Raw genomic sequence first — 26,262 nt, 5'->3', positions numbered from 1 at the left:
TCCACAACACCTAGGCCTACCCATCACAACACACACCATGAAGGTTCAGACAGTGAGTGGCTGTTAAATGGCCTCTGACCACAATATCAGCCATGTCCTGTTGAATCAGCACTGCTGTTTTCAGCCATTAGTCTTTACTGTCTTTACTCAGCTGTTATGGCTATAGAGATGTGTGTGTGTTACCTGTTGAGATACAGGTGTGTGTGTGTCGTACCTGTTGAGATGCAGGTGTGTTACCTGTTGAGATACAGGTGTGTGTGTGTTACCTGTAGAGATACAGGTGTGTGTGTTACCTGTTGAGATACAGGTGTGTGTGTTACCTGTTGAGATACAGGTGTGTGTGTGTGTCGTACCTGTTGAGATGCAGGTGTGTGTGTTACCTGTTGAGATACAGGTTTTTGTGTGTGTCGTACCTGTTGAGATGCAGGTGTGTGTGTTACCTGTAGAGATACAGGTGTGTGTGTTACCTGTAGAGATACAGGTGCGTGTGTGGTACCTGTAGAGATACAAGTGTGTGTGTATTACCTGTAGAGATACAGGTGTGTGTGTGTTACCTGTAGAGATACAGGTGTGTGTGTCACCTGTAGAGATACAGGTGTGTGTGTCACCTGTAGAGATACAGGTGTGTGTGTTACCTGTAGAGATACAGGTGTGTGTGTTACCTGTAGAGATACAGGTGTGTGTGTTACCTGTAGAGATACAGGTGTGTGTGTGTGTGTATTACCTGTAGAGATACAGGTGTGTGTGTGTTACCTGTAGAGATACAGGTGTGTGTGTGTTACCTGTAGAGATACACATGTGTGTGTGTTACCTGTAGAGATACAGGTGTGTGTGTGTTACCTGTAGAGATACAGGTGTGTGTGTTACCTGTAGAGATACAGGTGTGTGTGTGTTACCTGTAGAGATACAGGTGTGTGTGTTACCTGTAGAGATACAGGTGTGTGTGTGATACCTGTAGAGATACAGGTGTGTGTGTGTTACCTGTAGAGATACAGGTGTGTGTGTGATACCTGTAGAGATACAGGTGTGTGTGTGATACCTGTAGAGATACAGGTGTGTGTGTGTTACCTGTAGAGATACAGGTGTGTGTGTGATACCTGTAGAGATACAGGTGTGTGTGTGATACCTGTAGAGAAACAGGTGTGTGTGTGTTACCTGTAGAGATACAGGTGTGTGTTACCTGTACTAGTTCCTGTAGTTCTCTCTTGACCTCTCCCAGTCCTCCTATATCCTCCCAGTTGACATTAGGAACCTCCACTACTGTCTCCCTCAGAGCTGACGGGTTACTCTGCCCCAGCGCCCACTGGAGGGAGAGAGGAGGAGGGAGGGAGAGGGAAGGAGGGAGGGAGATGGATGATGAGTTGAGCAGGTCTATAGTGTGTGTGTGTGTGTGTGTGTGTGTGTGTGTGTGTGTGTGTGTGTGTGTGTGTGTGTGTGTGTGTGTGTGTGTGTGTGTGTGTGTGTGGTGTGTGTGTGTGTGTGTGTGTGTGTGTGTGTGCTGCTGCCACTAACCCTGAAGTCATCGTTGGTAACTGCCAGTGAGTTGAGCAGTTCAGCATCGATTGTGTCGTCCTCCAGGTCAATCAGAGTCATCTTCTTCCTGATGGCCTGCAGAGCCGCTTCAGAACACAGAGCTGCCAGGTCTGACCCCACATGGCCATGCGCATCCATGGAAACCTACCAGGAAGTACAGTACAATCAATAGAACTTTATTTTCCCAACTTCACTGGCACAAAACATTCCCAAGTCATGGCACTCTATTCCCTACATAGTGCACTACTTTACACTAGAGCCCTATTCCCTATATAGTGCACTACTTTAGACCAGAGCCCTATTCCCTATATAGTGCACTACTTTTGACCTCCCCCTCCTCCCCCGCTCTGCCCCCCTTCTCCTCTCTCCCCCCTCCTACTCCTCCCCCCTCCTCCCCCTGTCCTCTCCCCTCCCCATCTCTCCCCCCTCCTCCCCCTGTCCTCTCCCCTCCCCATCTCTCCCCCCTCCTCCCCCTGTCCTCTCCCCTCCCCATCTCTCCCCCCTCCTCCCCCTGTCCTCTCCCCTCCCCCATCTCTCCCCCTCCTCCCCCTGTCCTCTCCCTCCCCCTCCCCCATCTCTCCCCCCTCCTCCCCCTGTCCTCTCCCCTCCCCCTCCCCCATCTCTCCCCCCTCCTCCCCCTGTCCTCTCCCCTCCCCCTCCCCCATCTCTCCCTCCCCCTCCCCCATCTCTCCCCCCTCCTCACCCTCTCCAGGTCCACGTCATCAGATAGTTTCATGTTCTTGGTGTGAATCTGCAGTATCTCCAGTCTACCAGTGGCGTCTGGGATGCCGATGTCGATCTCTCTGTCAAACCTGCCTGAATTACACAGAGACAGGTGTTAACTAACTAGTGTGTGTGTGTGTGTGTGTGTGTGTGTGTGTGTGTGTGTGTGTGTGTGTGTGTGTGTGTGTGTGTGTGTGTGTGTGTGTGTGTGTGTGTGTGTGTGTGTGTGTGTGTGTGTGTGTGTGTGTGTGTGTGAGTGAGTGAGTGAGTGAGTGAGTGAGTGAGTGAGTGAGTGAGTGAGTGAGTGAGTGTCTCTAACCGAAGCGTCTCAGGGCAGGGTCGATGCTGTTGGGTCTGTTGGTGGCTGCCATGACGATAACGTGAGTTCTCTGCTTCAGTCCATCCATCAGGGTGAGGAGCTGTGATACGATACGCCTCTCCACCTCCCCATGGGTCTGACCACACACACACACACAGTTATCACACACACATACATACACACACACAGTCCCTCCCCCCCCCCCACACACACACACAAAGTTATCACACACACATACATACACACACACAGTCCCCCCCCCCCCCCCCACACACACACAAAGTTATCACACACACATACATACACACACACAGTCCCCCCCCCCCCCCCCGCACACACACACACAGTTATCACACACACATACATACACACACACAGTCCCCCCCCCACACACACACACAGTTATCACACACACATACATACACACACACACAGTTACCCCCCACACACACACAGTTATCACACACACATACATACACACACACAGTCCCCCCCCCCCCCACACACACACACAAAGTTATCACACACACATACATACACACACACAGTCCCCCCCCCCCCCCGCACACACACACACAGTTATCACACACACATACATACACACACACAGCCCCCCCCCACACACACACAGTTATCACACACACATACATACACACACACAGCCCCCCCCCCACACACACACACAGTTATCACACACACATACATACACACACACAGTTACCCCCCACACACACACACACATACATACACACACACAGTCCCCCCCCCACACACACACACAGTTATCACACACACATACATACACACACACAGTTACCCCCCACACACACACACACACATACATACACACACACAGTCCCCCCCACACACACACACACAGTTATCACACACACATACATACACACACACGGTCCCCCCCCCCCCACATACACACACAGTTATCACACACACATACATACACACACACAGTTACCCCCCACACACACACACATACATACGCACACACAGTCCCCCCCCCCCCACACACACACATAGTTATCACACACACATACATACACACACACAGTCCCCCCCCACACACACACACACACAATCATGTATGCAAGCACTCACAGTTGTCACACACACACAGTAGTGTAAAGTACTTAAGTAAAAATAATTTTAAGTACTACTTCATTATTTTTGGGGGGTGTCTGTACTTTACTTTACTATTTATATTTTTGCCAACTTTAACTTCACTACATTCCTAAAGAAAAGCATGTACTTTTTACGCCATACATTTCCCCTGACACCCAGAAGTACACCTTACGTTGTGAATGCCTAGCAAGACAGGAAAATGGTCCAATTCACACACGTATCCCTACTGCCTCTGATCTGGTGGACTCACTAAACACACGTATCCCTACTGCCTCTGATCTGGTGAACTCACTAAACACACGTATCCCTACTGCCTCTGATCTGGTGAACTCACTAAACACACGTATCCCTACTGCCTCTGATCTGGTGGACTCACTAAACACACGTATCCCTACTGCCTCTGATCTGGTGGACTCACTAAACACACGTATCCCTACTGCCTCTGATCTGGTGGACTCACTAAACACACGTATCCCTACTGCCTCTGATCTGGTGGACTCACTAAACACACGTATCCCTACTGCCTCTGATCTGGTGGACTCACTAAACACACATGCTTGGTTTATAAATGATGTGTGAATGTTGGAGCGTGACCCTGGCTGTCCGTAAATTAAAAACAACAAGAAAATCATGGCGTCTGGTTTAATGTAAGGAAGATGAAATGGTTTGTACTTTTACTTTTGATATTTAAGTACATTTTATCAATTCCATTTCCTTTTCATAATTAAGTATATTTAAAACCAAATCTGTTTTTTTACTTTTACTCATTTAGTATTTTACTGGGTGATTTTCACTTTTACTGGAGTCATTTTCTATTAAGGTATCTATACTTTACTTTTACTCAAGTATGACAGGTGGGTACTTTTTCCACCACTGCAAACACACACACACTTATAACACACACAGTTATAACACAAACACACACACAGTTATAACACACACAGTTATAACACACACAGTTATAACACACACAGTTATAACACACACAGTTATAACACAAACACACACAGTTATAACACACACACACACAGTTATGACACACACAGTTATAACACACACAGTTATAACACACACAGTTATAACACACACAGTTATAACACACACAGTTATAACACAAACACACACAGTTATAACACACACAGTTATAACACACACAGTTATAACACAAACACACACACAGTTATAACACACACAGTTATAACACACAGAGTTATAACACAAACACACACAGTTATAACACACACAGTTATAACACACACAGTTATAACACACACAGTTATATTACAAACACACACACAGTTATAACACACACAGTTATATTACAAACACACACACAGTTATAACACACACAGTTATATTACAAACACACACACAGTTATAACACACACAGTTATAACACAAACACACACACAGTTATAACACACACAGTTATAACACACAGAGTTATAACACAAACACACACAGTTATAACACACACAGTTATAACACACACAGTTATAACACAAACACACACAGTTATAACACACACAGTTATAACACACACAGTTATAACACACACAGTTATATTACAAACACACACACAGTTATAACACACACAGTTATAACACACACAGTTATAACACAAACACACACACAGTTATAACACAAACACACACACAGTTATAACACAAACAGTTATAACACAAACAGTTATTACACAAACACACACAGTTATAACACACACAGTTATAACACACACAGTTATAACACACACAGTTATAACACAAACACACACACAGTTATAACACACACAGTTATAACACACACAGTTATAACACACACAGTTATAACACAAACACACACACAGTTATAACACACACAGTTATAACACACAGAGTTATAACACAAACACACAGTTATAACACACACAGTTATAACACACACAGTTATAACACACACAGTTATAACACACACAGTTATAACACACACAGTTATAACACAAACAGTTATAACACAAACACACACAGTTATAACACAAACACACACACAAAGTTATCATACACACACAAACACACACACGTGCACAGGCCCGCAGGCACATGAACACACAGTTATCACACACATAATCATGTACGCAGGCACACACGTTTGTCACACACGCTTTTCTTTCTCCCCACTTGTATTCTACTGTTCTTCTCTCTCCCCCTTTCCCTCCCTCCTCACCCTCTCTCTCTTGGGAGTGATATAATCCAGTCTTTCCCTCCCTCCTCACCTTCTCTCTCTTAGGAGCGATATAATCCAGTCTTTCCCTCCCTCCTCACCTTTTCTCTATTAGGAGCGATATAATCCAGTCTTTCCCTCCCTCCTCACCTTCTCTCTCTTAGGAGCAATATAATCCAGTCTTTCCCTCCCTCCTCACCTTCTCTCTCTTAGGAGCGATAGAATCCAGTCTTTCCCTCCTCACCTCTCTCTTGGGAGCGATAGAATCCAGTCTTTCCCTCCCTCCTCACCTTCTCTCTCTTAGGAGTGATATAATCCAGTCTTTCCCTCCCTCCTCACCTTCTCTCTCTTAGGAGTGATAGAATCCAGTCTTTCCCGCCCTCCTCACCTTCTCTCTCTTAGGAGTGATAGAATCCAGTCTTTCCCTCCCTCCTCACCTTCTCTCTCTTAGGAGTGATATAATCCAGTCTTTCCCTCCCTCCTCACCTTCTCTCTCTTAGGAGCGATAGAATCCAGTTCATCTATGAAGATAATGGCGGGAGAGTTTTTCTCTGCCTCCTCGAAGGCTTTCCTCAGGTTGCTCTCCGACTCTCCGGCCATCTTACTCATGATCTCAGGTCCTGGGGACACAATACAGCGTAACACACAGGAGACAGAGTAGACAGAATGAAGATAATCCCCCGAACCAAAATGTGTTTTCCCTCCTACCTAACCGCAAAACTGGGAGAGGGAGTTAGAATACGTTATGACCTATGAATAGACTGGGAGAGGGAGTTAGAATACGTTATGACCTATGAATAGATTGGGAGAGGGAGTTAGAAGACAATTTATGACCTATGAATAGACTGGGAGAGTTAGAAGACGTTCTGACCTATGAATAGACTGGGAGAGTTAGAAAACGTTCTGACCTATGAATAGACTGGGAGAGTTAGAATACGTTATGACCTATGAATAGACTGGGAGAGGGAGACGTTCTGACCTATGAATAGACTGGGAGAGTAAGAATACGTTCTGACCTATGAATAGACTGGGAGAGGGAGACGTTATGACCTATGAATAGACTGGGAGAGTTAGAATACGTTATGACCTATGAATAGACTGGGAGAGTTAGAAGACGTTATGACCTATGAATAGACTGGGAGAGGGAGTTAGAATATGTTATGACCTATGAATAGACTGGGAGAGAGAGTTAGAATATGTTATGACCTATGAATAGACTGGGAGAGTTAGAATATGTTATGACCTATGAATAGACTGGGAGAGTTAGAATACGTTATGACCTATGAATAGACTGGGAGAGTTAGAATATGTTATGACCTATGAATAGACTGGGAGAGTTAGAATACGTTATGACCTATGAATAGACTGGGAGAGTTAGAATATGTTATGACCTATGAATAGACTGGGAGAGTTAGAATACGTTATGACCTATGAATAGACTGGGAGAGTTAGAAGACGTTATGACCTATGAATAGACTGGGAGAGGGAGTTAGAATATGTTATGACCTATGAATAGACTGGGAGAGAGAGTTAGAATATGTTATGACCTATGAATAGACTGGGAGAGAGAGTTAGAATATGTTATGACCTATGAAAAGACTGGGAGAGAGAGTTAGAATATGTTATGACCTATGAATAGACTGGGAGAGTTAGAAGACGTTATGACCTATGAATAGACTGGGAGAGTTAGAATATGTTATGACCTATGAATAGACTGGGAGAGTTAGAATACGTTATGACCTATGAATAGACTGGGAGAGTTAGAATACGTTCTGACCTATGAATAGACTGGGAGAGTTAGAATACGTTATGACCTATGAATAGACTGGGAGAGGGAGTTAGAATATGTTATGACCTATGAATAGACTGGGAGAGGGAGTTAGAATACGTTCTGACCTATGAATAGACTGGGAGAGTTAGAATACGTTATGACCTATGAATAGACTGGGAGAGTTAGAATATGTTATGACCTATGAATAGACTGGGAGAGTTAGAATACGTCATGACCTATGAATAGACTGGGAGAGTTAGAAGACGTTATGACCTATGAATAGACTGGGAGAGTTAGAATACGTTATGACCTATGAATAGACTGGGAGAGTTAGAATACGTTATGACCTATGAATAGACTGGGAGAGTTAGAATACGTTATGACCTATGAATAGACTGGGAGAGGGAGACGTTCTGACCTATGAATAGACTGGGAGAGTTAGAATACGTTCTGACCTATGAATAGACTGGGAGAGTTAGAATACGTTCTGACCTATGAATAGACTGGGAGAGTTAGAATACGTTATGACCTATGAATAGACTGGGAGAGGGAGTTAGAATACGTTATGACCTATGAATAGACTGGGAGAGTTAGAATATGTTATGACCTATGAATAGACTGGGAGAGTTAGAATACGTTATGACCTATGAATAGACTGGGAGAGGGAGTTAGAATACGTTATGACCTATGAATAGACTGGGAGAGTTAGAATATGTTATGACCTATGAATAGACTGGGAGAGTTAGAATACGTTATGACCTATGAATAGACTGGGAGAGGGAGTTAGAATACGTTATGACCTATGAATAGACTGGGAGAGGGAGTTAGAATATGTTATGACCTATGAATAGACTGGGAGAGTTAGAATACGTTATGACCTATGAATAGACTGGGAGAGTTAGAATACGTTCTGACCTATGAATAGACTGGGAGAGTTAGAATACGTTCTGACCTATGAATAGACTGGGAGAGGGAGTTAGAATACGTTATGACCTATGAATAGACTGGGAAAGGGAGTTAGAATACGTTATGACCTATGAATAGATTGGGAGAGTTAGAATACGTTCTGACCTATGAATAGACTGGGAGAGTTAGAATACGTCATGACCTATGAATAGACTGGGAGAGTTAGAATACGTTCTGACCTATGAATAGACTGGGAGAGTTAGAATACGTCATGACCTATGAATAGACTGGGAGAGTTAGAAGACGATTTATGACCTATGAATAGACTGGGAGAGTTAGAATACGTTCTGACCTATGAATAGACTGGGAGAGTTAGAATACGTCATGACCTATGAATAGACTGGTAGAGTTAGAATACGTTCTGACCTATGAATAGACTGGGAGATTTAGAATACGTTCTGACCTATGAATAGACTGGGAGAGTTAGAATACGTTCTGACCTATGAATAGACTGGGAGAGGGAGACGTTATGACCTATGAATAGACTGGGAGAGGGAGACGTTATGACCTATGAATAGACTGGGAGAGTTAGAATACGTTCTGACCTATGAATAGACTGGGAGAGGGAGACGTTATGACCTATGAATAGACTGGGAGAGGGAGACGTTATGACCTATGAATAGACTGGGAGAGTTAGAATACGTTATGACCTATGAATAGACTGGGAGAGTTAGAATATGTTATGACCTATGAATAGACTGGGAGAGTTAGAATATGTTATGACCTATGAATAGACTGGGAGAGTTAGAATATGTTATGACCTATGAATAGACTGGGAGAGGGAGACGTTATGACCTATGAATAGACTGGGAGAGTTAGAATACGTTATGACCTATGAATAGACTGGGAGAGTTAGAATATGTTATGACCTATGAATAGACTGGGAGAGTTAGAATACGTTATGACCTATGAATAGACTGGGAGAGAGAGTTAGAATACGTTATGACCTATGAATAGACTGGGAGAGTTAGAATACGTTATGACCTATGAATAGACTGGGAGAGTTAGAATATGTTATGACCTATGAATAGACTGGGAGAGTTAGAATTCGTTATGACCTATGAATAGACTGGGAGAGGGAGAATACGTTATGACCTATGAATAGACTGGGAGAGTTAGAATACGTTATGACCTATGAATAGACTGGGAGAGTTAGAATACGTTCTGACCTATGAATAGACTGGGAGAAGGAGACGTTATGACCTATGAATAGACTGGGAGAGTTAGAATACGTTATGACCTATGAATAGACTGGGAGAGGGAGTTAGAATACGTTATGACCTATGAATAGACTGAGAGAGGGAGTTAGAATATGTTATGACCTATGAATAGACTGGGAGAGTTAGAATACGTTATGACCTATGAATAGACTGGGAGAGGGAGTTAGAATACGTTATGACCTATGAATAGACTGAGAGAGGGAGTTAGAATACGTTCTGACCTATGAATAGACTGGGAGAGTTAGAATACGTTATGACCTATGAATAGGTGTATGGGGTAAACTGGGGGGACTGGAATGGCCGTAACACACAGGAAATACATGACCGGATGCTCTTCATCGCTAATAAAGGAGAAGAAGGCTCCAGTATCGTTAGGTTGGGGGTTAGACGGGTTAGAGGTTCGAGTTCAAGGTGAGAGGTCAAGGGTTAGAGGGTTGAGGAGGTCAGGAGTTAGAGGTCAAGGGTTAGAGGGTGGAGGAGGTCAGGAGTTAAAGGTTAGAGGGTTGAGGAGGTCAGGAGTTAGAGGTCAAGGGTTAGAGGGTTGAGGGGGTCAGGAGTTAAGGGTTAGAGGGTTGAGCAGGTCAGGAGTTAGAGGTCAAGGGTTAGAGGGTTGAGGAGGTCAGGAGTTGGAGGTCAAGGGTTAGAGGGTTGAGGAGGTCAGGAGGTCAGGAGTTAAGGGTTAAGGGTTAGAGGGTTGAGGAGGTCAGGAGTTAAAGGTCAAGGGTTAGAGGGTTGAGGAGGTCAGGAGTTAGAGGTCAAGGGTTAGAGGGTTGAGGAGGTCAGGAGTTAAGGGTTAGAGGGTTGAGGAGGTCAGGAGTTAAGGGTTAGAGGGTTGAGGAGGTCAGGAGTTAGAGGTCAAGGGTTAGAGGGTTGAGCAGGTCAGGAGTTAGAGGTCAAGGGTTAGAGGGTTGAGGAGGTCAGGAGGTCAGGAGTTAAGGGTTAGAGGGTTTAGGAGGTCAGGAGTTAGAGGTCAAGGGTTAGAGGGTTTAGGAGGTCAGGAGTTAGAGGTCAAGGGTTAGAGGGTTTAGGAGGTCAGGGGTTAAAGGTCAAGGGTTAGAGGGTTGAGGAGGTCAGGAGTTAGAGGTCAAGGGTTAGAAGGTTTAGGAGGTCAGGAGTTAGAGGTCAAGGGTTAGATGTTTCGGAGGTCAGGAGTTAGAGGTCAAGGGTTAGAGGGTTGAGGAGGTCAGGAGTTAGAGGTCAAGGGTTAGAGGGTTTAGGAGGTCAGGGGTTAAAGGTCAAGGGTTAGAAGGTTTAGGAGGTCAGGAGTTAGAGGTCAAGGGTTAGAGGGTTGAGGAGGTCAGGAGTTAGAGGTCAAGGGTTAGAAGGTTTAGGAGGCCAGGAGTTAGAGGTCAAGGGTTAGATGTTTCGGAGGTCAGGAGTTAGAGGTCAAGGGTTAGAGGGTTGAGGAGGTCAGGAGTTAGAGGTCAAGGGTTAGAGGGTTTAGGAGGTCAGGGGTTAAAGGTCAAGGGTTAGAAGGTTTAGGAGGTCAGGAGTTAGAGGTCAAGGGTTAGAGGGTTTAGGAGGTCAGGAGTTAAAGGTCAAGGGTTAGAGGGTTGAGGAGGTCAGGAGTTAGAGGTCAAGGGTTAGAGGGTTTAGGAGGTCAGGAGTTAGAGGTCAAGGGTTAGAGGGTTTAGGAGGTCAGGAGTTAGAGGGTTGAGGAGGTCAGGGGTTAGAGGTCAAGGGTTAGAGGGTTTAGGAGATCAGGGGTTAGAGGTCAAGGGTTAGATGTTTCGGAGGTCAGGAGTTAAAGGTCAAGGGTTAGAGGGTTTAGGAGGTCAGGAGTTAGAGGGTTTAGGAGGTCAGGAGTTAGAGGTCAAGGGTTAGAGGGTTTAGGAGGTCAGGGGTTAGAGGTCAAGGGTTAGATGTTTCGGAGGTCAGGAGTTAAAGGTCAAGGGTTAGAGGGTTTAGGAGGTCAGGAGTTAGAGGGTTTAGGAGGTCAGGAGTTAGAGGTCAAGGGTTAGAGGGTTTAGGAGGTCAGGGTTAGAGGTCAAGGGTTAGAGGGTTTAGGAGGTCAGGAGTTAGAGGTCAGAGGTCAGTCTCACCATTGATGAGAAAGAAGAATGCTCCAGTCTCGTTGGCGACGGCCCGGGCAACCAGTGTCTTCCCTGTACCTGGAGGTCCATACAGCAGAATACCCCTGGGAGGCTAGGGAGAGGAGAGGAGAGGAGAGGAGAGGAGAGGAGAGGAGAGGAGAGGAGAGGAGAGGAGAGGCTGGATGATTGGATTTTTTTTTCTTTTTTTCCCTTTACTTAACAAGTTAGTTAAGAACAAATTCTTATTTTAAAATGACATCCTACCCCAGCCAAACCCTCCCCTAACCCGGACGGTGCTGGGCCAATTATGCGCCGCCCTATGGGACTTCATATCACGGCCGGTTGTGATACAGCCCGGGATCAAACCAGGGTCTGTAGTGACACCTCTAGCCCTGAGATGTAGTGCTTTAGACCGCTGCGCCACTCGGGAGCCTTGAAATGGAATGGGTGGATGGACGGACAAACAAACAAACGGACAGACGGACAGATGGAGGGATGGACAGATAGACAGAGGTATAAATAGAGGGATGGATGAATAGATATATCACCTTGACTCCTATAGCCTTGAATAGTCCAGGATGTCTGAGGGGAAGCTCCACCATTTCTTTGATTTGAGCTAACTGTTTACGACAACCTCCAATGTCATCATAGCCTACGTCATTCAGACTCTCCTCCTCGTCCTATCAGGGGCAGGGGGAAGACAATATGAGACCCTCACAGGTACAACATGCTGTCAATCATTCAGACTTTCCTCCTCGACCCATCAGGGGCAGGGGGAGGGGCAAGGGAAGACAATATGAGACCCTCACAGGTACACCATGCTGTCAATCAGTCAGACTTTCCTCCTCGACCCATCAGGGGCAGGGGGAGGGGCAAGGGAAGACAATATGAGACCCTCACAGGTACACCATGCTGTCAATCATTCAGTCAGACTTTCAGCTTGGGAAATGTTAGCAACATTTTAGAGCAGGGTCAAACTCAATTCCTGTAAGACCGTGTGTCTGTGCCTGTAGGTTCTCTCTCCTCCCTTGTACTTGTAATGAATTAGTTAGGAACTCTCCTCACCTGGGTGTCTAGGTCATAAATGGACACAAGTTGAGAGAAGACAACAAAACCAGCCGACACTGGGCCCTCCATGGAATGAGTTGGACTCCCCTGTTGTAGAGTTTGTTTTGGCCCAATTCAATAAAAAAGTGTGATTTTACACAGAGACCTCTCTGTTGATTGGCTGTCCCTCGCAGTGGATGACGGTATCCGGGGCGACGATGCAGTGGGGGGCGGGGTCTGTCTCCACCACCTTGAACTCCACTGCCCGCATGCCCCCTCGCACCAGGAAGATGTCGCCTAGCAACACAACAATGATGACAGTTGCTCAGCAACTAACAACTAAACAGCTACTTACAAATAGTGAACTGCTAGTTGAATTAGTGTTGTGTCAAGGTCTTTCAGCTGTGGGACTACAAGTCTTGGTACCAGTTTATAGAATGTCAGAAATGTTAGAAAAAGTTATAACTACTTGATAGAATGTCAGAAGTAATATGATAAGTTATACGTTATATAAACAATTCATAGACAAAGGTTATGAGTACCTCTGTGTGAGGGCCAGTAGGGTCGGTCTACCTTTTTGTACAACAGCTATGAGTACCTTTGTGTGAGGGCCAGTAGGGTCGGTCTACCTTTTTGTACAACAGCTATGAGTACCTCTGTGTGAGGGCCAGTAGGGTCGGTCTACCTTTTTGTACAACAGCTATGAGTACCTTTGTGTGAGGGCCAGTAGGGTCGGTCTACCTTTTTGTACAACAGCTATGAGTACCTTTGTGTGAGGGCCAGTAGGGTCGGTCTACCTTTTTGTACAACAACTACCTTTGTGTACAGGCCGATAGGCTTCCAAGAAGTAGGGTTTCAGGAAGACGTCGAACAGGTTTCCCGTTAACCCTTCGATGGTGTCATCTATCGGCAGGACATGGATACGCACGCCGTACTTCACATCTGGGCATGCATGGACACTAGACACACACACACACACACACACACACACAGACACACACACACACACACACACACACACACACACACACACACACAGACACAGACACAGACACAGACACAGACACAGACACAGACACACACACACACACACACACACACACACACACACACACACACACACACAGACACAGACACACACACACACAGACACACACACACAGAGAGACACAGAGAATCTTAATTGAAAGTGCTTTTTAGGCCAAAAATAGGATCAATTTGTGACTGACTAAAATGTAAATGTAATCCGGTTCAGAGTCATCAGACATTTAACTTTTTAGTCATTTAGCAGACGCTCTTATCCAGAGTGACTAACAGGAGGAATCGGGGTTAAGTGCATTGCTCAAAGGCACATCAACATTCAATGTGATTTTTCTAGACAGATTTTCCACCTAGTCGTCTCGGGGATTCGGACCAGCGACCTGTTGGTTAAAAGCCAATCGCTCTTAACTGCTAGGCTACCTACCTGCATCCATAAAGAGTTAGCACACAGGTATTTCCCAAATTTCCCAGAAATCCTGGTTTCCTCCGACCAGGATGGCTGGAAAACCTGGGAATTTTTGGAGAACTTACCGGAATTGTATACCTCTAATCAGAAGTCTACCTGATGACATCACACAGGTGATCAGTACAGTAGCCTACCTGATGACATCACCGAGGCGTACCCTCAGGTTGTTGCGTGTGACGCGGTTCATGCGGACGCGTTCGTCTGGACAGGTGTCATCTGTCAACACGATACACACCGTCTCACGGCGCTTCCTCCCCCGCAGGACCACCGTGTCGCCACGGAACAACTGCAGCTCCTCTGTCTTCGCCTGGGAGACACAGGAAGTAATACACACGCTGGAGACTGGAGGTACATGAAGAAATACACACGCTGGAGACTGGAGGTACAGGAAGTAATACACACGCTGGAGACTGGAGGTACAGGAAGTAATACACACGCTGGAGACTGGAGGTACAGGAAGTAATACACACGCTGGAGACTGGAGGTACAGGAAGTAATACACACGCTGGAGACTGGAGGTACAGGAAGAAATACACACGCTGGAGACTGGAGGTACAGGAAGTAATACACACGCTGGAGACTGGAGGTACAGGAAGTAATACACACGCTGGAGACTGGAGGTACAGGAAGTAATACACACGCTGGAGACTGGAGGTACAGGAAGTAATACACACACTGGAGACTGGAGGTACAGGAAGTAATACACACGCTGGAGACTGGAGGTACATGAAGTAATACACACGCTGGAGACTGGAGGTGCATGAAGTAATACACACGCTGGAGACTGGAGGTACAGGAAGTAATACACACACTGGAGACTGGAGGTACAGGAAGTAATACACACGCTGGAGACTGGAGGTACAGGAAGTAATACACACGCTGGAGACTGGAGGTACAGGAAGTAATACACACGCTGGAGACTGGAGGTACAGGAAGTAATACACACGCTGGAGACTGGAGGTACAGGAAGTAATACACACGCTGGAGACTGGAGGTACAGGAAGTAATATACACGCTGGAGACTGGAGGTACAGGAAGTAATACAAACGCTGGAGACTGGAGGTACAGGAAGTAATACACACGCTGGAGACTGGAGGTGCATGAAGTAATACACACGCTGGAGACTGGAGGTACAAGAAGTAATACACACGCTGGAGACTGGAGGTACAGGAAGTAATACACACGCTGGAGACTGGAGGTACAGGAAGTAATACACACGCTGGAGACTGGAGGTACAGGAAGTAATACACACGCTGGAGACTGGAGGTACAAGAAGTAATACACACGCTGGAGACTGGAGGTACAGGAAGTAATACACACGCTGGAAACTGGAGGTACAGGAAGTAATACACACGCTGGAGACTGGAGGTACAGGAAGTAATACACACGCTGGAGACTGGAGGTACAGGAAGTAATACACACGCTGGAGACTGGAGGTACAGGAAGTAATATACACGCTGGAGACTGGAGGTACAGGAAGTAATACACACGCTGGAGACTGGAGGTACAGGAAGTAATACACACGCTGGAGACTGGAGGTACAGGAAGTAATACACACGCTGGAGACTGGAGGTACAGGAAGTAATACACACGCTGGAGACTGGAGGTACAGGAAGTAATACACACGCTGGAGACTGGAGGTACAGGAAGTAATATACACGCTGGAGACTGGAGGTACAGTGCCTTGACTCATTCCACACTTTGTTGTGTTGCAGCCTGAATTCAAAATGGATTCAATTGCTTTTTTTTCTCACCCATCTACACACAATACCCCATTATGACAAAAATAAATAAAAAAGTGAAATGTTTGCAAATTTATTGAAAATTAAATACAGAAATATATTAATTTTCTGATTATCTAATAGTTTGTAGAAGCACCTTTGGCAGTGATTACAGCTGTGAGTGTTTCTGGGTAAGTCTCTAAGAGCTTTGCACACCTGGATTGTGCAACATTTGCACATTATTCTTTTAAAAATTCTTCAAGATCTGTCAAATTGGTTGTTGATCATTGCTAGACCAAAACCAAAACCATTTTCAGGTCTTGCCATATATTTTCAATGATATTTAAATCAAAATTGTAACTCTGACACTTTTGGTAAGCAACTCCAGTGTAGATTTGGCCTTGTGTTTTAGGTTCTTGTCCTGCAGAAAGGTTCATTCATGTCCCAGTGTCTGGTAAAAAGCAGGCTGAATCAGGTTTTCCTCTAGGATTTTGCCTGTGCTTTGCTCCATTCCATTTATTTTTTATCCTGAAAAATTCCCCAGTCCTTAATGATTACAAGCATACCCATAACATGATGCAGCCACCACCATGCTTGAAAATATGGAGAGTGGTACTCAGTGATGTGTTGTGTAACATAACACTTTGTATTCAGGACAAAAATTGAATTGCTTTGCCACATATTTTGCAGTGTTACTTCAGTGCTTTGTTGCAAACAGAATGCATGTTTTGGAAACTTTTTATTCCGTACAAGCTTGCTTCTTTTGACTCTGTCAATTATATTAGTATTGTGGAGTAACTAAAATGTTGTTGATCCATCCTCAGTTTTCTCTTATCACAGCCATTAAACTCTGTAACTGTTTTAAAGTCACCATTGGCCTCATGGTGAAAAACCCTGAGCGGTTTCCTTCCTCTCCGGCAACTGAGTTAGGAAGGACGCCTGCATCTTTGTAGTGACTGGCTGTATTGATACACCATCCAAAGTGTAATTAATAACTTCACCATGCTCAAAGGCACTTTCAATGTTGGCTTTTTGAAATGCTTACCCATCGACCAATATGTGCTCTTCTTTGCAAAGCATTGGAAAACCTCCCTGGCCTTTGTGGTTGATTCTGTGTTTGAAATGCACTGCTGGACTGAGGGACCTTACAGATAATAGTATGTGTGGGGTACAGAGATGAGGTAGTCACTCAAACATCATGTTAAGGCCATGTAACTTATTACGTGACTTCTTAAGCACATTGTTACCCCTGAACTTATTTAGGCTCCTTGCCATAACAAAGAGGTTAAATACTTATTGACTCAAGACATTTCAGCTTTCAACACACACACCTGAGACTGGCAACAAACACACCTGAGACTGGCAACACACACACCTGAGACTGGCAACACACACACCCGAGACTGGCAACACACACACCTGAGACTGGCAACACACACACCTGAGATGAGACTGGCAACACACACACCTGAGATGAGACTGGCAACACACACACCTGAGATGAGACTGGCAACACACACACCTGAGACTGGCAACACACACACCTGAGATGAGACTGGCAACACACACACACCTGTGAGAGGCTGACGATGCTGTTGTCTTCATTGTGGGCTTCATCCACCACCAGTCTGTTGGGTCTGTGTTTCTGCTTCAGGATAGCAGTAGAGAAATCCTCCCCCTTAGCACTGCCAAAACAGATGCAGTTAGACACACACACACACAGAATCACACACACAGAGAATCACACACCCACAGAGACCCACAGAATCACACACACACACACACACACACACACACACACACACACACACACACACACACACACACACACACACACACACACACACACACACACACACACACACACACACACACACACACACACACACACACACACACACACACACACACGTGTCCCACATAGCTCCTGTTTCTCCATGTGACGATGATCTGAATTTAGCCCTGTCTACAGCTCTGTTTACAAAGAGTAGAGGACAGACCTCTCCTGGCCTCATCTCAGCCCTTATTGCTTCATGTATATAATATGACAAAGTGTAGAATGGAAACTTGGGTCATAGTCATTAGTGCACAACTTAGCAAAACATTTTGAAATGAAAAACAAATGTGAGTGTTTCCTATTGGACAAGTTCAGGTAGTCCCAGTCCGTTTGATGCCTAATGAATGTTACCCTGGTGATTTAGTTAAGCTAGTTATAACACTGTTATAGTACTCACTCTGTTACCCTGGTGATTTAGTTAAGCTAGTTATAACACTGTTATAGTACTCACTCTGTTACCCTGGTGATTTAGTTAAGCTAGTTATAACACTGTTATAGTACTCACTCTGTTACCCTGGTGATTTAGTTAAGCTAGTTATAACACTGTTATAGTACTCACTCTGTTACCCTGGTGATTTAGTTAAGCTAGTTATAACACTGTTATAGTACTCTGTTACCCTGGTGATTTAGTTAAGCTAGTTATAACACGGTTGTAGTACTCTGTTACCCTGGTGATTCAGTTAAGCTAGTTATAACACTGTTATAGTACTCTGTTACCCTGGTGATTTAGTTAAGATAGTTATAACACTGTTATAGTACTCTGTTACCCTGGTGATTTAGTTAAGCTAGTTATAACACTGTTATAGTACTCTGTTACCCTGGTGATTTAGTTAAGCTAGTTATAACACTGTTATAGTACTCTGTTACCCTGGTGATTTAGTTAAGCTAGTTATAACACTGTTATAGTACTCTGTTACCCTGGTGATTTAGTTAAGATAGTTATAACACTGTTATAGTACTCTGTTACCCTGGTGATTTAGTTAAGATAGTTATAACACTGTTATAGTACTCTGTTACCCTGGTGATTTAGTTAAGCTAGTTATAACCCTGTTATAGTACTCACTCTGTTACCCTGGTGATTTAGTTAAGATAGTTATAACACTGTTATAGTACTCTGTTACCCTGGTGATTTAGTTAAGCTAGTTATAACACTGTTATAGTACTCTGTTACCCTGGTGATTTAGTTAAGCTAGTTATAACACTGTTATAGTACTCTGTTACCCTGGTGATTTAGTTAAGCTAGTTATAACACTGTTATAGTACTCTGTTGATTTAGTTAAGCTAGTTATAACACTGTTATAGTACTCACTCTGTTACCATGGTGATTTAGTTAAGCTAGTTATAACACTGTTATAGTACTCACTCTGTTACCCTGGTGATTTAGTTAAGCTAGTTATAACACTGTTATAGTACTCACTCTGTCCCTCCAGAGGCAGGCATGGCTGGGTAAGGGGAGTTCCTGTGTAACAGAACCTGCTCCTAGATCCTTTATGGGTCAGCGTACCCTGGTTCCTCCCTGGTTCTGCGGTTGGATGTCTGGGTCTAGTCCTGGGTTTGGATGTTGTGTTTGGGTTCGAGTCCTGGGCCTAGTTAAAGAGTCCTGGGCCTAGTTAAAGAGTCCTGGGCCTAGTTAAAGAGTCCTAGGTCTAGTTAAAGAGTCCTGGTTCTAGTTAAAGAGTCCTGGGCCTAGTTAAAGAGTCCTGGGTCTAGTTAAAGAGTCCTGGGTCTAGTTAAAGAGTCCTGGGTCTAGTTAAAGAGTCCTGGGCTTAGTTAAAGAGTCCTGGGACCTAGGTGTTGGGTCCTGGGTCTAGTACTGAGTCTTTAGTTCTGGTCTCTCCTGTATATCTCTGAGGTAGAGCTCAGTAGTTTGGTCTTCTCTCTCTGCAGACGGTGTTCTCAGTGGCTGGGGGTCAGGTCTGTTTAGGGAAAGTCCCTCTCAATGCCTCCCTCCCCCTTTGTTGAGCGTCTCTCCTCCCTCCCTCCTCGTCCCGCCTCCTCCCCCACCCTTCACATACTCTGGAAATCATGTCATATACCCCCACCCTCCTCTCCTCCCGGACAGGCACTCCCCCTGTTACTCCCTAACACACACACACACACACACACACACACACACACACACACACACACACACACACACACACACACACACACACACACACACACACACACACACACACACACACACACACACACACACACACACACACACACACACACAAGCACAAGTTCTGATATTTGTAATAGACAGTTTCGTACCATGTTCTGATCCCACAGAATCACACACAGCGGTACAGAGTCACACAGCGGTACAGAGTCACACAGCGGTACAGAGTCACACAGCGGTACAGAGTCACACACAGCGGTACAGAGTCACACACAGCGGTACAGAGTCACACACAGCGGTACAGAATCACACACAGCGGTACAGAGTCACACATAGCGGTACAGATTCACACATCGGTACAGAGTCACACACAGCGGTACAGAGTCACACAGCGGTACAGAGTCACACACAGCGGTACAGATTCACACATAGTGGTACAGAGTCACACACAGCGGTACAGAGTCAAACACAGTGGTACAGAGTCACACAGCGGTACAGATTCACACATAGCGGTACAGATTCACACAGCGGTACAGAGTCACACGACGGCACAGAGTCACACAGCGGTACAGAGTCACACAGCAGTACAGAGTCACACAGCGGTACAGAGTCACACAGCAGTAAAAAGTCACACAGCGGTACAGATTCACACATAGTGGTACAGAGTCACACACAGCGGTACAGAGTCACATAGCGGTACAGATTCACACATAGTGGTACAGAGTCACACACAGCGGTACAGAGTCACATAGCGGTACAGATTCACACACAGCGGTACAGAGTCACACAGCAGTAAAAAGTCACACAGCGGTACAGATTCACACACAGCGGTACAGAGTCACACAGCAGTAAAAAGTCACACAGCGGTACAGAGTCACACACAGCGGTACAGAGTCACACAGCGGTACAGAGTCACACACAGCGGTACAGAGTCACACAGCAGTAAAAAGTCACACAGCGGTACAGAATCACACACAGCGGTACAGAGTCACACAGCAGTAAAAAGTCACACAGCGGTACAGAATCACACACAGCGGTACAAAGTCACACAGCGGTACAGAGTCACACAGCAGTAAAAAGTCACACAGCGGTACAGAATCACACACAGCGGTACAGAGTCACACAGCAGTAAAAAGTCACACAGCGGTACAGAATCACACACAGCGGTACAAAGTCACACAGCGGTACAGAGTCACACAGCGGTACAGCTGTAGCTAACTGGAATGTTTTGCTTTAGACTTTTATTCCAAAAGCATCTCATTGTTTACAATAGAAAACATAAAACGAGCAACCAGGGGATTTGACTTTACAGATAGAACAGTACTCCCAGAATGGTGTGGAGCCGTGCTAGGACAGTCAGAACAGAGTCCTGCTAGGACAGTCAGAACAGAGTCCTGCTAGGACAGTCAGAACAGAGACCTGCTAGGACAGTCAGAACAGAGACCTGCTAGGACAGTCAGAACAGAGACCTGCTAGGACAGTCAGAACAGAGACCTGCTAGGACAGTCAGAACAGAGACCTGCTAGGACAGTCAGAACAGAGACCTGCTAGGACAGTCAGAACAGAGACCTGCTAGGACAGTCAGAACAGAGACCTGCTAGGACAGTCAGAACAGAGTCCTGCTAGGACAGTCTGACACAGTGACAGTCAGAACAGAGACCTGCTAGGACAGTCAGAACAGAGACCTGCTAAGACAGTCTGACACAGTGACAGACAGAACAGAGACCCGCTAGGACAGTCTGACACAGTGACAGACAGAACAGAGACCTGCTAGGACAGTCAGAACAGAGTCCTGCTAGGACAGTCAGAACAGAGACCTGCTAGGACAGTCAGAACAGAGTCCTGCTAGGACAGTCAGAACAGTGACAGACAGAACAGAGACCTGCTAGGACAGTCAGAACAGAGTCCTGCTAGGACAGTCAGAACAGTGACAGACAGAACAGAGACCTGCTAGAACAGTCTGACACAGTGACAGACAGAACAGAGACCTAATAGGACAGTCTGACACAGTGACAGACAGAACAGAGACCTAATAGGACAGTCTGACACAGTGACAGACAGAACAGAGACCTTCTAGGACGGTCTGACACAGTGACAGACATAACAGAGACCTAATAGGACAGTCAGAACAGTGACATACAGAACAGAGACCTGCTAGAACAGTCTAACACAGTGACAGACAGAACAGAGACCTGCTAGGACAGTCAGAACAGAGACCTGCTAGGACAGTCTGACACAGTGACAGACAGAACAGAGACATGCTAGGACAGTCTGACACAGTGACAGTCAGAACAGAGACCTGCTAGGACAGTCAGAACAGAGACCTGCTAGGACAGTCAGAACAGAGACCTGCTAGGACAGACAGAACAGAGACCTAATAGGACAGTCTGACACAGTGACAGACAGAACAGAGACCTGCTAGGACAGTCAGAACAGAGACCTGCTAGGACAGTCTGACACAGTGACAGACAGAACAGAGACATGCTAGGACAGTCTGACACAGTGACAGACAGAACAGAGACCTGCTAGGACAGTCAGAACAGAGACCTGCTAGGACAGTCAGAACAGAGACCTGCTAGGACAGTCAGAACAGAGACCTGCTAGGACGGTCTGACACAGTGACAGACAGAACAGAGACCTGCTAGGACAGTCTGACAGAGTGACAGACAGAACAGAGACCTAATAGGACAGTCTAACACAGTAAGAGCCGGCGACAATTTACAACAAATAACTCAATGAGAACAAGCGACACAGGGTGAGATGAAAGCCCACAACTGCCAAAATTATCCAATGAGAGCCCAGAACTGCAAAACGTATCCAATCACAACACAGCTGTGAAACACGGAGAGGTGAACTCAGTCCTGTAGTAAATGCTGGTGGTGGGTGATTGATTAGTTTGGCAGATGTAATACCCTGTGTTGAAATACATTACATTCACTTCAATGGGTTTGAAATTCATTTCAATGTGTGTTTACATTTCATTTATTTACATATAAAGAAATAAGAACAAATTCTTATTTTCAATGACGGCCTAGGAACTGCCTTCTTCAGGGGCAGAACGACAGATTTTTACCTTGTCAGCTTGGGGATTCGATCTTGCAACCTTTCGGTTACTAGTCCAACACTCTAACCACTAGGCTACCTGCCGCCCCTACACTCTAACCACTAGGCTACCTGCCGCCCCTACACTCTAACCACTAGGCTACCTGCCGCCCCTAGACTGACCAGGTGAAAGCTATTATCCCTTATTGATGTCACTTGTTAAATCCATTTCAATCAGGGAAGGAGACAGGTTAAAGAAGGATTTTTAAGACTTGAGACAATTGAGACATGGATTGTGTATGTGGGACATTCAGAGGGTGAGTGGGCAAGAAACATGTGTCTTTGAACAGGGTATGGTAGGAGGTGCCTGGCACACCGTTGTGTCAAGAACTGCAACGCTGCTGGGTTTTTCACGCTCAACAGTTTCCCGTGTGTATCAAGAATGGTCCACCACCCAAAGGACATCCAGCTGACTTGACACAACTGTGGGAAGCATTGGAGTCAACATGGGCCAGCATCCCTGTGGAACGCTTTCAACACCTTGTAGAGTCTATACTCCTGACGAAATGAGGCTGTTCTGAGGACAAAAGGGGTGCAAGTCAATATTAGGAAGGTGCTCTTAATGTTTTGTACACTCATTGTATGTCAGTCAGTTTATGCCGTTGACTCCTATTTTCTCCCCAGTTCTCTGGTGTTTTAGTCATCACATTTCTCCTGTTATTTCCCCAGACCTGTCATGAATAGGTTAGACCAGGTGAAGTGAGGGTAGAGGCTGGGCAGGGCTGGGTATATGTTTGGGATTGAGAAGGCTCAGGCTCAGGGGACAAGGAGTTTTGAGGATTTGAAGCGGCTTTACTTTTGTATAAAATGTATCCTTTACATTTCTTCCCCAAAAAACACTGACACAAAAACCTGTCCTGTTCTGGTCCCGTGTCTCTCTCTCCCTCTATCATCTTAGAGGTCCACCGTTTGGTCTAAACAACCCATAGACAGTGTTACAAAACCACCTGGTACCTGCTAACAACAACAACAACAGTTTAGTCCGGAGGTTACAACGTGTTCCAGTGTCAACATGGTCCCCAGCCTCTAACTCCAACGGAGAGGTTGCATAATGGTTTGAACGAATGTTGTTTTCTGTCGGACCAAAGGTTGTTCTGAATGAAGCATGTTGAACACTGTCTTCCTGTCTGTGAGGTCACGCAGGTGCTGCTCACTGTCTTCCTGTCTGTGAGGTCACGCAGGTGCTGCTCACTGTCTTCCTGTCTGTGAGGTCACGCAGGTGCTGCTCACTGTCTTCCTGTCTGTGAGGTCACGCAGGTGCTACTCACTGTCTTCCTGTCTGTGAGGTTACGCAGGTGATGCTCACTGTCTTCCAGTCTGTGAGGTTACGCAGGTGATGCTCACTGTCTTCCTGTCTGTGAGGTCACGCAGGTGCTGCTCACTGTCTTCCTGTCTGTGAGGTCACACAGGTGCTGCTCACTGTCTTCCTGTCTGTGAGGTCACACAGGTGCTGCTCACTGTCTTCCTGTCTGTGAGGTCACACAGGTGATGCTCACTGTCTTCCTGTCTGTGAGGTCACACAGGTGCTGCTCACTGTCTTCCTGTCTGTGAGGTTACACAGGTGCTGCTCACTGTTTTCCTGTCTGTGAGGTCACACAGGTGCTGCTGGCCCTGGTCAAAAGCAGTGCACTAAGCCCTCAGGGCCCTGGTCAAAAGCAGTGCACAAAGCCCTCGGGGCCCTGGTCAAAAGCAGTGCACAAAGCCCTCGGGGCCCTGGTCAAAAGCAGTGCACTAAGCCCTCGGGGCCCTGGTCAAAAGCAGTGCACTAAGCCCTCGGGGCCCTGGTCAAAAGCAGTGCACTAAGCCCTCGGGGCCCTGGTCAAAAGCAGTGCACTAAGCCCTCGGGGCCCTGGTCAAAAGCAGTGCACTAAGCCCTCAGGGCCCTGGTCAAAAGCAGTGCACTAAGCCCTCGGGGTCCTGGTCAAAAGCAGTGCACAAAGCCCACTCAGTCTGCGTCCCAAATGCACCCTATTTCCTAGTGCACTACTTTTGACCAGGGCCGTGCACTGAGTCCTATAGGCTCTGGTCAAAAGCAGTGCACTAAGCCCTCGGGGCCCTGGTCAAAAGCAGTGCACAAAGCCCTCGGGGCCCTGGTCAAAAGCAGTGCACTAAGCCCTCGGGGTCCTGGTCAAATGAACCCTATTTCCTAGTGCACTACTTCCTATAGGCTCTGGTCAAAAGCAGTGCACTATAAAAGAAACAGGGTGCCAGTCAGGACACAGCCTCAGAGGAGGAGGAAGTTTTCCTTAAACAATCAAAAGGAACAAATTAAAAGACCAGTTATGTAGTTGTCTTTAGACACTGATCTATGATCAGTTTTGCGTGTAAAACCCCTATTGGATAAAGATCTGATACGGGGAGGATAAGCTGATCCTGGATCTGTGATCTGAGTGAGGAGGATACCTTCAGCCAGGTGGACACAATGGCCACCATATAATACTGTAACCATTCCATGCCTTTTAAATCCACCAGGGGGTACATGTACACACTTCAAGAGAATTGGAATGTAGCCAATGTTTCACTGACAGCCGCTGATCAGGTAATTGGTTGATTGTTCAGGAGTCTAAAGCAGTGGCTAATGTCCTTCTAAAAGGTTCAAAGGTCAAAGTAGAACTGTACCTCAAATAAACACATGCCAGACCAAAGCCTGTTAAACACATTCAATAGCAACAGGGGGACATCTTCTCTTCTTCTCTTTCCCCATTTCTTCTTTGTCTCTGTTTGGTGGTCTGTCCGTCAAAACATCATCAGGTATAAAATCCAAGGATTCTCTATTCCATTGTGTTCTCTCCCCCCCCCCTCTCTCTGTGTGTTCTCTCCCCCCCCCTCTCTCTGTGTGTTCTCCCCCCCCCCCTCTCTCTCTGTGTGTTCTCCCCCCCCCTCTCTGTGTCTTCTCCCCCCCCCTCTCTCTGTGTCTTCTCCCCCCCCTCTCACTGTGTGTTCCCCCCCCCTCTCTCTCTGTGTGTTCTCCCCCCCCCTCTCTCTCTGTGTCTTCTCCCCCCCCCTCTCTCTCTGTCCCCCCCCCCCTCTCTCTGTGTGT

General features: G+C 46.0%; 1 protein-coding gene and 1 long non-coding RNA gene across 2 annotated transcripts in view; both read right to left on the bottom strand.

Moving 5' to 3' along the window:
- LOC129839227 (transitional endoplasmic reticulum ATPase-like) overlaps window positions 1-19,917 on the bottom strand; it is a 34,926-nt gene extending 15,009 nt beyond the window's left edge. Inside the window, exons 1-12 of the mRNA XM_055906538.1 lie at window positions 19,431-19,917; window positions 17,750-17,861; window positions 14,590-14,762; window positions 13,765-13,907; window positions 13,115-13,245; window positions 12,450-12,581; window positions 11,911-12,013; window positions 6,398-6,531; window positions 2,576-2,711; window positions 2,237-2,349; window positions 1,513-1,677; window positions 1,181-1,303 (exon numbers count right to left, since the gene is read on the bottom strand). Coding sequence (XP_055762513.1) covers window positions 1,181-1,303; window positions 1,513-1,677; window positions 2,237-2,349; window positions 2,576-2,711; window positions 6,398-6,531; window positions 11,911-12,013; window positions 12,450-12,581; window positions 13,115-13,245; window positions 13,765-13,907; window positions 14,590-14,762; window positions 17,750-17,861; window positions 19,431-19,453 — 1,488 coding nt within the window. The 5' untranslated portion in view covers window positions 19,454-19,917. The remainder of the gene's footprint in view (window positions 1-1,180; window positions 1,304-1,512; window positions 1,678-2,236; window positions 2,350-2,575; window positions 2,712-6,397; window positions 6,532-11,910; window positions 12,014-12,449; window positions 12,582-13,114; window positions 13,246-13,764; window positions 13,908-14,589; window positions 14,763-17,749; window positions 17,862-19,430) is intronic.
- Window positions 19,918-21,335: 1,418 nt separating this feature from the next.
- On the bottom strand, window positions 21,336-26,035 carry LOC129839469 (uncharacterized). Its single transcript, XR_008757029.1, has 2 exons — window positions 22,643-26,035; window positions 21,336-22,560 (listed from the first exon to the last, which is right to left on the bottom strand). It is a non-coding gene; the product is annotated as an uncharacterized LOC129839469 (long non-coding RNA).
- Between the last annotated feature and the right edge of the window lie 227 nt (window positions 26,036-26,262).

This window comes from Salvelinus fontinalis, chromosome 40 (assembly GCF_029448725.1).
Source record: "Salvelinus fontinalis isolate EN_2023a chromosome 40, ASM2944872v1, whole genome shotgun sequence".
NCBI lineage: Eukaryota > Metazoa > Chordata > Actinopteri > Salmoniformes > Salmonidae > Salvelinus > Salvelinus fontinalis.
The sequence above is the reverse complement of the archived record's forward strand: the minus strand, read 5'-3'. Positions and strand labels throughout refer to the sequence as shown.